The 14,933-nt window shown below is 39.2% G+C and overlaps 2 protein-coding genes across 3 annotated transcripts in view; both read left to right on the forward strand.

Moving 5' to 3' along the window:
- The window catches only part of cnbpb (CCHC-type zinc finger, nucleic acid binding protein b), a 5,382-nt gene extending 589 nt beyond the window's left edge, over window positions 1-4,793 (forward strand). Inside the window, exons 1-5 of one of the 2 annotated variants that reach the window (XM_058791278.1) lie at window positions 1-12; window positions 1,115-1,226; window positions 1,308-1,373; window positions 3,411-3,609; window positions 3,678-4,793. The exon at window positions 1-12 is cut by the window's left edge and continues 418 nt beyond it. In XM_058791278.1, the coding sequence (XP_058647261.1) occupies window positions 1-12; window positions 1,115-1,226; window positions 1,308-1,373; window positions 3,411-3,609; window positions 3,678-3,795 (507 nt within the window). In that variant the 3' untranslated portion in view covers window positions 3,796-4,793. The remainder of the gene's footprint in view (window positions 13-1,114; window positions 1,227-1,307; window positions 1,374-3,410; window positions 3,610-3,677) is intronic. The other variant, XM_058791279.1, reaches the window with a different exon arrangement.
- A 1,443-nt stretch (window positions 4,794-6,236) lies between these two features.
- isy1 (ISY1 splicing factor homolog) lies at window positions 6,237-14,730 on the forward strand. Its single transcript, XM_058791267.1, has 11 exons — window positions 6,237-6,397; window positions 7,196-7,218; window positions 7,298-7,349; window positions 7,430-7,495; window positions 7,593-7,635; window positions 7,712-7,824; window positions 10,413-10,530; window positions 10,669-10,791; window positions 13,947-14,062; window positions 14,149-14,235; window positions 14,318-14,730. The coding sequence occupies exons 1-11, from the start codon at window positions 6,395-6,397 to the stop codon at window positions 14,423-14,425; spliced, it is 852 nt and encodes a 283-aa protein (XP_058647250.1). The 5' UTR covers window positions 6,237-6,394; the 3' UTR covers window positions 14,426-14,730.
- The last annotated feature ends 203 nt before the right edge of the window (window positions 14,731-14,933 follow it).

Raw genomic sequence — 14,933 nt, forward strand, 5'->3', positions numbered from 1 at the left:
TGCACGCGCTCGGTGGGTTTGTGTAGCTCGCAGTGTGTACACCGACTGCACAGACAGCGCTTTTGTCCTCCGTAGGCGCGATCTGATTCGCGTTCGGTTGGTGAGATTCTTTTGGATCGTCGGCGCGTTCTCAAGCTTTCCAGTCGAACCCGGTTGTAATCGTTCGCAGCAGCGATACACAAGCATGCTGTCCGGTCGGTGGGTTCTGTCATGTTTCGGTAGTTTACACCACGTGTTTTTACGGGAGCTGTGTTAATTGACAGTACGATTCGCGAACGATTCGTTTGTTGAGTCGAATCTTTCCAAGGAATCGGTTGAATCGGCTCCTCCAGGAGAGAACCGTCTCTTAAAAGTCAGAGAAAAGTTACTAGCCACGATGTTAACAAATAAAACTTGTGTTTAAGACTTTTATTAACATAGCTGTACCATGACACGAGTTTTTTTTTTTTGGAAATATTTATTTTATAATAAAATATTTTATTGAAAACCGCAAATTCATTTCAGTGTCATTTTAAAGCAAATGATATTAACTTAAACTGGTTTATCAACTGGTTTACGAAGTTGTTTTTACAGTGTGTCTTTTTTAGGTCATACAGGACTTACACATGGATATTTATTAATAGCTGAAGAACCACCATCACGCCTTACTTTCCAAACAGATGACTGTGAAGCATATTTTATTAGATTGTACTGTTTTTAATGTAAATATACAGCGGTTTTATTCAGAGGTGTGTTTAACCGATTTATTTAAAAATGTATCACCTGAATGTATTTTATAATTTTTGTCTAGTGTAGATCTGAAATGTCTCTTATAACCTTTAGTTAACTGTGCACCTGGTGTAATTTATTCTGAGATTGCCATGAAATAGCGTTAAAAAGTGAATAAATATAAATCAGCTGGTTTACAACTGTTGAGTAAAATGTGCTTGGCTAGTTGTGTACTGTTTTTATTTATTTATAATTTTTTTTTAATGACTTTACTTGCAAGTTTTTTATATTTTTGAGCACCACCTTCTGGGTTTGTGTTCATTGAATATCTGACGTAACGCTGGTGTGAAGACCGTACACCTGTGTGTTTGCATGAAGTGTAATGTGTACCTGGCCCTTCTCTCAGTCAGAGGCTATGAGCAGCAACGAGTGCTTCGGTTGCGGCCGCACGGGCCACTGGATCAAGAACTGTCCGAACGCCGGCCGCGGCCGTGGAAAGGGTCGTGGCCGAGGGAAAGGTACGAGCCGCTCGCTGCGCTGTTAAAGCAGCTGTTTGCTGAGCTGATCGGGTGAATAATGTGCTTCTCTGCTCACGCTAGATCTCTTCTGCTATCGCTGTGGAGAGCCGGGCCACGTGGCGAGGGACTGTGAGAGGACCGAGGATGGTGAGGACGTCAGATCTGTTGTGATCGTAAACATTTCTCATATCAGAGAGTCTGGACGCTGAGAAAAACTGATATAAAAACAAATTTCAGTCAACTTCACAATTACAGTGGACACATTGATTTAAACAAACACTATTTGTCTAATTTTAAAACTCTTTTAGTCAGCAATTCATAGTAAACTTCACAAATTACAAAGATATGGCAAGTAATGCATTGAATTAAACATTCAGTAGGAATACTGAAATAGTATTTTCTCAGTTTTATTTACAAATAGTTTTAAGTTTGAATGCTGACAAAAGAGTAAAATTCAATTTGAAATATGAAAGGTACAGTATTCGCATCCATTGGGTTAGTTGATGTGGTGCACTCTTAAAAGCCATTATTATGCTGTAAAAAAAGACTTTTCAAAGTAAATAAAGTAGATTAGTGTGGTGTTTTCCAAGAAAACACAATTTTATTTATTTTTTTTTTTTTTACTGCAAAATTTCATGTTTAATTCAATGTGCTACTTGCTGATTGTAATTTGTGCGATTTATAAACAATTTCTAACTAAAATTAGTTTATACACTATTTTTCCACAGGGAAGAGGAAGTTCACACAAATATAACAAAATAACTCAAATATAATAAAATACCTAACTACATAATACTACTATCGTTAGAAATTGCAACAAAATTAAAATAGAAATATAAACTTTTGAACTGCGGGTTTCGTCTGGTCAGAGGAGAACTGACCCCCGACTGAGTCTGGTTTCTCCAAGGTTTTTTTCTCCATTCTGTCTCGGAGGGAGTTTTGGTTCCTTGCCGCTGTCGCCTCTGGCTTGCTCAGTTGGGGACACTTAATTTCTGGCGATTATCGCCGATTTGATTGCACAGATACTATTTAAACTAAACTGAGCTAGACAATGACATCTCTGAATTCAACAATGAAATGCCTTTCACTGAAAATTGAGTGTTTAATCTTATTATACATTAATGACACTCTATCCTCCAATTTGATACTGTTAAGTGCTTTGACACAATCTGTATTGTTAAAAGCACTGTATAAATAAAGGTGACTTAAGCAGCACAGGTATATTTGTAGCAATAATCAAAGTTTATTGTAAACTTGCTGTAAAAATTGACACTTTAGACTGGTTTTGTGGTCCAGGGTCACATATATCATTATATAAGACTCCTAAATATTGTATCACTTTTTTTTGTTACAAATTATGTAGGAAAAGCGCCTTTTAAAAAAAAAAAAAAAAAATCAAAAATCTACAGCATAATAGGAGTTCTTTTGTTGCAAAAGGTCTTTCTTCATTCCTTTTTCTCTATCACGCTTTAGAAACCATCATAAATTATATATCAGTTGAAAGCTTAAAATCTCAAAATTCATCTTTTGAAAACCCTTTTAAAATCAGACGTTGCGTAACCATGGAAATGGTGCATCAAAATCATATTACGAAATGTTTTCGTTCATGAGTTTGGAGAGTGCGCTTTCACATCTGTGCTCAAAAGTGGGAGTGACCCACCACCGCGGTCAGCTAGTGAACTTCACAATTACAGTTCACACATTGAATTAAACAAACACTATTTGCTTAATTTTAAATGGTTCAACAGTGTGAAAAATAATAATAATTAAATTGGTGCATAAACTGTTTTTAGTCAGCAATTCATTGAATTAAACATGCAAATTTGAATTTAGAAATACTGAAATAGTATTTTCTTGTGAAAAGTGCTCCAATATTCAGTTTTATTTGCAACGTTTGAATATTGACAAAAGAGTCAAATTCAATTTTGCTCTCGTGCCTTGGTAAAGTATACACATCTATTTAGCGTTCTCCGAGCGCCCTCCGGCTTCAGTAGGAGTGAAACCGTGTGTACTCCGTAATGCTCACAACACACTATTATGGGTAAAAATAGGAAAGCTGGGAACAGGATTCCCTGAATTATCCTCACTGATATCGTTATCGCAATAAACATCAGAAATGTATTCGTGCTACATGTTCAAGCCCACATCGCCCGTCTCTAGTGTGCTGTTCTGTGTGTTTTGCAGCGTGCTACAACTGTGGCAGAGGCGGCCACATCTCCAGGGACTGCAAGGAGCCCAAGAAGGAGCGCGAGCAGGTCTGCTATAACTGCGGCAAAGCTGGACACATGGCCCGCGACTGCGACCACGCGAACGAGCAGAAGTGCTACTCCTGCGGCGGCTTCGGACACATCCAGAAGGGCTGCGAGAAGGTCAAGTGCTACAGGTGAGGCCCGATCCTCAACGCTTCAGGTGCTGATGAGCCGCGGCTGACCTGTGCTTTGCTCCTCGCAGGTGCGGAGAGATCGGCCACGTCGCCGTACAGTGCAGCAAGGCCAGCGAGGTCAACTGCTACAACTGCGGCAAGTCTGGCCACGTGGCCAAAGAGTGCACCATCGAGGCCACCGCTTAGTCCCGGCTCTCCATCGCCCCTCCTTTTTCTGATTGATGGTTGTATTATTTTCTCTGAATCCTCTTCACTGGCCAACGGTTGGCTGATAGAGGCTATTCCCAGGCCAGTGAGCTCTTGACATGTAAAAGGAGGAAAGGGGTGGAAAAAAAACTTTCCACTTTCTGCATTTAATACAAAAAATGTTTATGTTTAGTTTGGTAGAGGTGTTATGTATAATGCTTTGTTAAAGAACCCCCTTTCCATGCCACTGGTGAACAGGGATGTGTGAGATGTGTTGAGTGGAAGAGATAGGCCTCTGGAGGCTCGTGGACCGCGGCCTCGGAGACATCGGGAAAAAACATGGTAAAAACGAACCATACAGAGATCAGGGAAGCGCTCGCTTCTGAACGATTAGCATTTTTTGTTTTCTGGATGAGACTGAGGTAGCCTACGAGCGATTGACCTGGAAAAGCAGCACAGGACACATACGGTCGGGTCTGTCCGGGCCAAACCAGCAGTACGCAGCTATGTGGAGAAAACAACGACAAAATAAAAAAATAATACGCAACGTGTAATATAAAGCAAACAACTTTACAGCATATTCTGGAAACCTTGTGTAATGACAGTTTCAGAAATGAAATCCTTTGTAAAACATGGGCTGCTTGGTCAGCCGCGTTCATGATCCCAGACGATGACGGATGGATGGAGTTCAGGTCGTTCTACCCACGGTGAAAACTTCAATAAAATAACAAAAGAAGAAAAAAAATAAATAAAACAGATTTGGAGCTAGAAGAAAGGTGAATGTTTTCACAGAAATCAAAATGTTATTTTTGTACAATATCACTTAGACTACTCTAAAAATAATAATGATAATAATAATTAAAAAAAAAAAACTTTCATTTGCTTGTACTCAGTTTTTAAGTCGGAAGGTGAATGCAACTGAAGTTCTAGGACATAGAAATGTAATTTTAAACTATCAATAAATCTGGAGGAGGAAGGGGTGTAAAGCCTGAAGCTTCTTTCCTGAGTGGTGTCCTTTTACTGGTTCCTTACAGCAGCACACATCTCGTGGTTTTGGTTTATAGATTGCACTTTTGATTTTTCAACATCTGTTGGCTCCTGTAAGAGAAGCATCTGCACATATATTGTCTTTTCGTGAGAGCTGAGCCGTATACTGTCCGTCACATCTCAGCGTTGAGGAGTTAAATGAGGAAAAATATTTATATATTATACATTGGGATTTTTTTAACAAACTTTTTTCCTAATTTTAAATAGTGTGTTATTATTATTTTTTTTAAATGCGATTTCTTTGGTGTCCGGCCAGCAATGATGGTTGGCGTGACGCTGAGCAGCGTGAGGTCAGATGAAGCCCGGCGGTTAATTATTCAGCAGCACTATATGACCTGAACATGACACTAATGATGGACTCACAACAACAAATGCGCTGAAAGCGAAGCGGGGCTGAATTGTGCTGCTGATGTCATGGCACTAATACAGTTATAGAAACTTTATTTTTAGGTCTGTTGAAGCCACATGAGGCGTCGGGGGTGTGAGGAGCTATCGGCTTGCTGTGGATCAATAGGAGCAGAGCTGCAGTGTAACTGGAGCCCGGGGCTTTGGAGAGAGATGCTCTCAGTCCGCACACCATCACGCGCTCAGCTGCCAGATCTCTTGCATGCTGAGTTCACGAGGAGACTTTGGACCTTGTGGGAAATGATGGAAATGCCAGATTCCACCAGAAGCGTAATGAAGGTTTAGGGATAGAGGACATACTCTCCATTCATTCACTGGAGCTGAAGACTGAATTAAAGGAAATGTGTTTAGTGAAATAGTGGCGACTCGTTTGAGATTCGTGACCAGACACATGGAGAGTTGAGGTGAAGCTGGAAGCGGAACATGATTCAGTGTGTGATGAGTTATTACACATGACTGAAGGTCAGCTTGAAAGCCTGGACGAGGACTGCCTGCAGAAACACGATCACAGCTTCAGACTTCATCACAAGAAGTGTCTGAAATCAAGTTTTTGTTCTCTTAAACGATTCTGTTTTTTATTTCCCCACTCATCTCTGAATATAGTGTTTTATTTACTTGTAAGATACCCACGTAGCAAAGCTGGATCTCATTTTACAACTGAAAGGGAAATTCTGACTTCAATATTACATAAAAAATATGAAAATGAACACTAAAGAAAATGCTATTCACTAAAAAAATAAAGACATACAGAAAATGGTTTATCTTAGATAAAGGTTTGGAGGTTTGTTGTTGTTCAAATCCTAATGTTAACGAGTTAATGAAATCCTGATCTTAATTAAGTGATCTGGAGTGTCCGAGTTCCTGACGGGTTTATCTGTCGCCGCTAGAAGGCGCAAACACACCGCTTCAAAACATCTTTAGCGTTTACTCTTGAGCTCACGATCCTTTCAAAAGGTCTTTCGAAGTAATACCAGTTACAAGTTAGTACCGTGAGTATAATAAGTAAATAAACAAACCCATGCCCAGCGTTTGTTTGGTGCGTCATCGCCCGGCGCCGGAAGTGGTCCGGGGTAGCGATACGTCATCTTCCTGCGTCGTGCGCGCTCAGCGTTGAGTTCACGCAGGATTGAACGTCTGAACCACAAACATGGTAAAAGAAACTTTCTTCTTTAGCTAATGCCTTTCAAATGATCATACTTGTGTTATTATAGATTTATAAAAGTTGTTGAATCGCTTTTTGTCTGATTTGAATACATCTTCCATCATAACTCGAGAGCAAAGCCGTTTTTCTCCGTTGACACAGAAGTTTGTCAAATAATCATATTTAATAATCAGCCATCAGAGTTACACAGAGCAGATGATTAGAGGGTTATCAAGTACAGTATGTTGGGGTTAGTTGTGTGTTCTTCAAATAAATGTCCAGCACGTTATATCCGTCATAGATATGCTTCTGTACGTGATTGTATATGTTGTATATGTGAGCCTGGAGCACAAAGCCGACATTTCATTTCGAAATTAAGATTAATAAATAATCTTTCCATTGATGAATGCTTTGTTAGGATCGGACAACATTTGGCTGAGATTATTATTGAAAATATGAGGGAGCAAAAAAATCTAAATATTGAGGAAATCACCTTTAAAGTTGTCCAAATGAAGTTCTTAGCAATGCATATTATTAATCAAAAATGAAGTTTTGATGTATTTACAGTAGGAAATTTACAAAATATCTTCATGGAACATGATCTTAATATCCTGATGATTTTTGGCATAAAAGAGAAATGTATAATTTTGACTCATACAATGTATTGTTGGCTATTGCTACAAATATACCTGAGCTGCTTATGACTGCTTCTGTGCTGCAGGGTCACGTATGATTGTGTGTTAAACAGAAAATATGAGTGATTAAACACAGCCTGCTTTAATGAACTACTGCTGTTTTCATTTGTAGGCCCGAAACGCAGAGAAGGCCATGTAAGAGTCTTCTGTCCTCTGTGAATATCCAGAGTTTGAGGACGGGATCTTGTGTTAATGCTGTTCTTGTGCTCCGCAGGACGGCTCTGGCCCGGTTCCGTCAAGCCCAGCTCGAGGAGGGGAAGGTTAAGGTCAGTTAACATCTGAATACTGATGGGGTGAGGCTTCTCTGTTATATCTGTGTGTTCACCGGATCTTATCACGTTCACAGGAGAGAAGACCTTTTCTAGCGTCCGAGTGTAACGAGTTACCCAAAGCAGAGAAGTGGAGAAGACAGGTCAGAGGTCACATCTTTCAGAGCTGTGCTGATGTATATACAGATGCATGTTGGCCCACGAATATTCGGTTCAACTACTGTTTTCTTATGCTTCTAGATTATCAGTGAGATTTCAAAGAAAGTGGCCCAGATTCAGAACGGTGAGAGTGTGTGAGGAGAAGGAACAGATGTAAATGCAGACGCTCCTGTGTCTAAACTCCTGCCTCTGTTCCTCAGCTGGTTTGGGTGAATTTAAGATTCGTGATCTGAACGATGAAATCAACAAACTGCTCCGAGAGAAAGGACACTGGGAGGTCCGGATCAAGGAGCTGGGAGGACCGGACTACAGGGTAAGATCACCGCTCCGTTATACCACCTCGAGTCATGTAACGACCAACGACAGACGGACGCTGGACACCGAGTCAATTACTAATGTCCAGCTTCATCTGTTGTGTTAGTTTTCTTCAATCTGAGACCACCAGCGAAAACACTTCAGTTTTGCACTTTTCCAGTTGAATCAAACATTTGTCAGGGCTAAACTTTCTGAGTGTTGTTGACCTGAAGCGCTGCCGTCAGAGCCTCGGAGCTGATCTCGGGACTCCTTGCAGCGCTGCCTCATCCGGTGAAGGAGTAAAGATTGCTGCGAGATCTACGGAGAATCATTCACATTCTGCTCTGTTATAAACGGATCAAGCGGTTCTGGTTTGTACAGTCTTTTGAGAGACCAAGCATTCACACAACTATGCAGCGGTCTAAAGCTCTAAAATGATCCAGTTTGAATGTTATTTTTAATGGGATCACCAAAATATGCTTTGTGGTAAACAAACACTTACGCAACATTATAAAATATATCAAATTACTGGGAATGCATGATATTAGATTTTTGCCGATATTTTTCAACTCGTTTTGGTCGATGCTGATGTAGATTGTAGGGTCCATGGATTTGGTCCGAGGACGGTATCCAGTCGTGGATGAAGGTTTCCAGTAGGCCTGCACGATTAATCGCTTGTAAACCGAAATCACGATTTGAAAGGGTGCGATTTTCAAATCGCAAAAGCTGCGATTATTTCGATGAAGAGCTATAAAATATGGTATCAAGCATCTACGTAGTTTGACAATTTGCTTCGTGCGCATTTTACGTTTGATGCAGAGTTTAACCAATAGAGGGCATTTTAACACTGAAGGTGCTGACTGAACGTCAAATAACGCCATTTGGAAAAGATAAGCGCGAGCAGTGGTTCAACAAAGCGTGTCTGCAGAAGAGCAAACATTTGTTTATTAGTTTGCAACATTTGCTTAAGTACCTCAGACCACGATACACATCCCCCGATGGAGACAGGAACTAACCATTAGAATTTGCATTGATCAAGCTGAGGTAACACCTTTGGGACAGAAGGTAATTTGCATGAAAGACCCTGGGAACTGACCCGCCCTCTACAGCGTGCAAAACATCTCTGAACTCTCAGGGTCTGCATTACCTTTGACTTTACTTCTTATAAGAATGAGAGCATTGTACCAGACGCCCTGAGACCATTCAAACGATAGCAAACATCACTTGCAGTAATGTAGACCATTACAGTCTGCTACAGAGCGTTCAGAGCAGACGGAAGGAAGGGTGAAGGGGTTTAAGAAGCAGCAAATGGAAGTGTCCTGCACCTCCTCCTCTCCGTGGGGCGTCTGGGAGGGCCGTGTTCTTTCATCCTCACACGATCAACACCTCTCTCAAGTCTCTCCTGGGCCGAAATTATAAACACATTATTTTTCAGTGTTGGTTAGTTTTGAATGAAAACTTATTTGTTAGAAGTAATACACATTCTTTTTTTTTTTTTTTAATGAGAGTACATTGAAAGCCCTGAAAATAACTGTAAAATAAAAATCAACCTCTGCTGTTTTCATCTCCTCAGACAGATGCAGCTGAAACCTTAACATTTTATTTGTGGATTTAACATTAAAAGATGGTCTAAAGAAAAAGAGCTGTAAAATAGTCTAAAAATCTTTTCATAATCCATTGCATCAGTCTGTATATATTAATTTATTTCATTTACAAGTGATTTTTATTCGTAATGATATTTGTGTATTTATTTTCATTTTATTACAAGTAGGCCAACAGTAAATAAAGGCCTTTCTGGACGCGCTAGGAGCCGCGCCGGCCGCGTCGTTCTGTAGCGACTGTATGTTCTCAGATTGAAATCATCGTTCAGGAGCGAGCACACGTGATCTCATCACTAACATGAGTTAATCCTGTGATCCGCAGGACATGCCAGCATATCTCTCACATCCCATAACCGTCTGATAATAATCACCATTACAGCGCAGGGGCACTTATTAGCTTACTAGTTATTTCTACTTTTTTATTATATTTTGATTATAAAATCACTATTATAAAAAATCAAATCAAGAAAATCAGATTTTGTCAGAGGTCTGAAGTAAGAAAAGTCACAAAGTGCCTCAAACAAACTTTTCTTCAATTTGTGACTAAATCACACATAACCACTGAAGTAGAATATATACATTATATATATATATATATATAAATAGATTTTGCATGTTACTGTTGCTAATAAAAGTAAGTTTGCATGCTTCCAAATTCAAGCTTGCAGCTTTACTGTCAAATCTGTATAAACCTGAAACAAACAAGAAATGAATATTATTAGTAACTGCACTTATTAATGCTAAACCGTAGTGATTTTATGATTAAATGATCTGTATTGTTAAGCTCCAGATCTGCTGCTGGTGTCACCGTCTGCAGAAGTTAGCGGCGCTCGCGGTGTGTCACAGAATAGTTACTGAATGCCTTAAAATAGTGAATTATTCCTGAAATACTTCTTTATTTATTTTATATTCTTTCAGATCAAATAATGTTTGTTTTATTTCCATATTTAAGTCCCAGTCTTTGTCTGTGTTCTCAGGGTTTTAAGCTGTGTGTGTGTGTTTATAGAGAGTGGGGCCGAAGATGTTGGATCACGAGGGTAAAGAGGTTCCAGGAAACAGAGGATACAAGTATTTTGGTGCAGCTAAAGACTTACCAGGAGTCCGAGAGCTGTTCGAGAAAGAGCGTAAGTTCATATAATAACTGTTGATATCAGACCTGTGCGTGATCACATGTTGTAGCCGAGGGGATGTCTGGTTTAATAAAGATACTGTGGTTTATTGTGAATTATTGCTCCGTTGTGTGTTTGATTTCTCCGTCGCAGCTGTACCAGCTCCCAGAAAAACACGCGCTGAGCTGATGAAGGACATCGACGCTGACTACTACGGGTACAGAGATGAAGACGACGGCGTTTTAGTTCCGCTGGAGCAGGAATATGAGAAACAAGGTGGGGCAAATTCAACCAGACACCAGCGGCTGTGTTGAGCGCTACGGCTTCAGTTCTGTGTTTTACCGCTGAATCGGCTGATATCACAGGGTTTCCGCGTGGTCTTAAAAACTCTTAAATTGTACACGAAAGTCTTAATTATGATTTCAAGAGGTCTTAAATTTGGGGACGGAAACACCAGAATTGCTATCTGGCTTAATGTGACGATTAAACGATTAAATATCGTAATTGTTGTTTTAACGATGTGCGATTTGATATTATCGAGTATATCGTGCGTGCATGCATTATGATGAAGTCTAGCAGGTTATACTGGAGCGTGCTCATTTATACTGCGTGAATCAGTCTATTAAAATGCATTTAGAATGATCACATAATTCAAGATATGTGGCAGAAACTTTATATATTTATATCGTTTCATATAGTTAATATCACACGAAGAGTGCCATATTTTTTTTTTTTTTCTCCAAAAGTCAGCATGATTACAAATGTGATATTGATTTTTATACAACAGTTCAATAAACAAGAAGTTCTGTTTCTACAAGAAGAATCACTCCAAACACAGCCACAGCACTGTTCTGCGTCTCTGAGCAACATGACAGTGATTCGTTCCTGAATGAATCAATCGTTTAAATGATTCGGTTCAATCACAATGACTCGCTTGTTAACAGTGACTTGCTGCCATCTGCTGGCGGTTTTAATTTCACATCTACGGTACCTTTTCATTTTTTCAATAATTTCAAACATCAGTTTTCAATGTTTTGTGTTTAAAATATCAAAACATTATTTATGCGTTTATAACTGCAGGTTAAAGTATCCATGTCCCTCAGAGCTGCGTTAAACCGTGTGAATGCATCTAAAGCCCTTCAGAAGCAGCTTCTGTGTTCCGCTGCATTGCAAAGATGCATTTAGTTGATACTGATTTAATTTTCTTGGTAACAGCCCAAATGCAAGAATTTGACTCAAAAGATGATGCACACTTTTAGAAAAAATGGCTTAAAGGTAAAAATGCCCATTAAAACTTGTTGGAAAAGATTAATTTCTATCACTGTGAGCTGACCACATACAGAATATGAAAAACTTCAGCAGTCCGCTGTCCACGACGGTCCTTAAGATACCAGCACAATAACACACTCAAAATATCATCTGACTATTGTTCTCGATAAAATCACAGAAAATTGAGAGATAATTTTGTCAATATCGCACACCCCTAATTTGTTATTTAATTGATTATAATAATTTATTGATAATAATTGTTTAAATTTAATATAATAAATAATACTTTTGACTCAAATGTTTTCTTAAATGGTTTAAAGGCTGAAATGAAGAGTTTATTATTTTATAAAACTTTTTGTTTTGTGAAAACTTGTATCTGAACTGTAAAATATGCTTTTTACAGTCATTTTACAGTTTAATATGGTACTATAGACATTGCCCTGCCTCGCTCATATGCTATTAATTTTATTTGTGCAGGTCTTAAATTTGGGCTTTTGTTTTCTCATTTAAAGAAGTCAGCAAAGAGAACTCCGTATATATTTCTTCATTTAGCAGACAGTTATATCCAAAGAAATTTAGCAGAAAACACTTAACTACAGCAATGTGAAGTTTCAAGGGTGAGGTAGATTAGATATTTACTTCACTTACTCAGAGTAATAACATGCAGCATAAGCAATTTTGAGGTATTTTTAAGTAAAATGAGTAAAATCATAATGCTAAAGAACAAAATGCAAGAATATGGAATAAACACACATTACCTGTGAACATTTTGGAATAATTAACTTTTTTTTTTTTATGTTTTGAAAGAAGTCTGTTCTGCTCACCAAGACTGGATTTATTTGATCAAAAATACTGTTAAAACAGTAATATTGTGAAATACTATTAGAATGTAAAACAGCTGTTTTCTATGTGAATATGTGTTAAACTGTAATTTATTTCTGTGATGCAGCTGTATTTTCAGCATCATTACTGCAGTCTTCAGTGTCACATGATCTTCAGAAATCATTCTAATATTCTGATCAAGAAACATTTCTGATTATTATCAATATTGAAAACAGTTGTGCCGCACGATATTTCTGTGGAAACTGTGATTATACTGTCATCTAAAAGTTTAGAGTATGTATAAAAAAATAAACTGATCTAAAGTGACCCTAAAGACATTTATAATCGTTCAGAAGTTTTCTGTTTCAAATAAATGCACTCTATTCATCAAAGCATCATGAAAAAATAAAATGCATCTCAGTTTCTGCACAATTAAGAAGCAGTGAAAACTGTTTTCAGCATTGATGATGATGATGAGATTATTTCTGAAGGATCATGTGACACACAATTCAGCTTTGACTAAAAAAAAATTCAAATTTTAGATATTCACACAAAAAAAACTAAGTTATTTTAAATTGTAATTATATTTTAGAATATTACTGCTTTTACTGTATTTTTCATTAAATAAATGCAGCCTTGGTGAGCAGAAGAGACCCCTCTGAAAAACATTAAAGACGTCGAACGACTGGTTTGTGTTTCAGGGCTGTCAAAGTTAACGTGCAGATTTATTAGGTAATGATCTCATTTAATAGTCCAAGAACAGAATCGTAGCATGGGACAAATCACCGTGACATAACCGATTCATTGTGATTGTTTTATTTGTTAACAAGCTGTAGTGTTTCTCATCTCTCAGTAAATGGAGAAGTGTATTGAGACGCTCAAACAATCAAAGCTCAACAATGTTAATGTGAACGCCAGAGGACCGCATCTTTACTAATGTAAACATGTCTATAAATTGAGAGTGAAGTTATTTTATTATTAATATTGTTTATTTGAAATAATTGCACCTCTGTTGGAGCCAGGAGTAAATCGAGCGCTCCGATTAGCGCTGAAGACTCGATGCTAGACTCACACACAGTTCTGCCATTGTGTGCTGACAGCATCTGCTGACATGTGCTTCTCATTTGTGTGTTAAAGCCAATGCTAGACACGCAGCAGGTTTGATGAGAAGCATCGCTGTGCAGCTGACGTCCGCATGACATTCACTGAACCCTTTAACCCCGTCCGCGCTCACAGCTCCCTGTGTGTCAGGAGTGCTTCTCTTCAGCTGATTTAAGGCGTATAAGACGTCGTCCGAGCTGATGCGCTGTAGAGTATTAATCCTGCTGTGTCTCTGGCAGTCATCGCGGAGGCTGTGGAGAAGTGGAGAGCCGAGCGAGAGGCTCGATTAGCCGTCGGTGGAGCCGTGAAAGACCCCGAAGAGGAGGAGGAATACATTTACGCCGTCCGAGACGAGGTACACTGAATGCGTGCCGCTCGGTTTATTTGACTTCTGCCCCTGTATTGCATCGCTTGTCTGATCTGCTGATGTGTGTTGCGCAGTCTGATGATGAAGCGGGAGAACAGATGGAGGGAGACGAGGGGTCGCAGTCCTTCATCTCTCATGTTCCTGTTCCCTCGCAGAAGGAGGTTTGTTCAGATCGTGTTAACCACTCACACAGTGAAGAATAATAAATTACACAAATGAATAATAATAATAATAATAATGCAGATTGAGGAAGCCCTGGTGCGACGGAAGAAGATGGAGCTGCTGCAGAAGTACGCCAGCGAGAGTCTGATGGCGCAGAGCGAGGAGGCCAAGGCTCTGCTGGGTCTGTAGAGGAGCTGGACTCGTGTGCGGTCAGAGACGGAGATGAGCGTTATGATCACGTGGCTGTGTAAGAGACGCATATATAAGACGCACAGAAGCTGCAAATGTGTGTCCAGCTTAACTTGATGTGCTTATATCTGTACAGTTAACATTTCATTGTTAAGCTGTCGTTTTTTGCAAATTGGTTTCTGAAAATGGGAAAAAAAACTTTTGTTCATCCTTCGTTTGTTCAAACTGTGAGAACTGCAGTACAAAAATCTCTGTAAATATTTTGTATACTATGTTCCCTTTTTGGACAAATAAACAGCTTTTTTACAAAACTCATACTGTCCTTGTAACTGTGTTTGTAAAGCAGTGCACGGTGACTCTCGGTTTAACTGAGGTCTAATCTAACTCTGATGAGAGACGGTGTGCTTCATGTGAGCAGCCCAGTAAACCACAGTCACGCTTACAGCATCATCTGAGTCTAATCTCTGCAGCATCAGCACCAGCTCCAGCACACACCATCATTACTGAC

Source organism: Onychostoma macrolepis, chromosome 11 (assembly GCF_012432095.1).
Source record: "Onychostoma macrolepis isolate SWU-2019 chromosome 11, ASM1243209v1, whole genome shotgun sequence".
Lineage (NCBI taxonomy): Eukaryota > Metazoa > Chordata > Actinopteri > Cypriniformes > Cyprinidae > Onychostoma > Onychostoma macrolepis.

Bases quoted from the DNA above. Each gene is read 5' to 3' on its own strand.
- isy1 (XM_058791267.1), top strand. The intron at 7,350-7,429 runs GTCAGTTAACAT...TCACGTTCACAG, and splicing joins TCGAGGAGGGGAAGGTTAAG to GAGAGAAGACCTTTTCTAGC. The intron at 14,063-14,148 runs GTACACTGAATG...TGTGTTGCGCAG, and splicing joins TTTACGCCGTCCGAGACGAG to TCTGATGATGAAGCGGGAGA.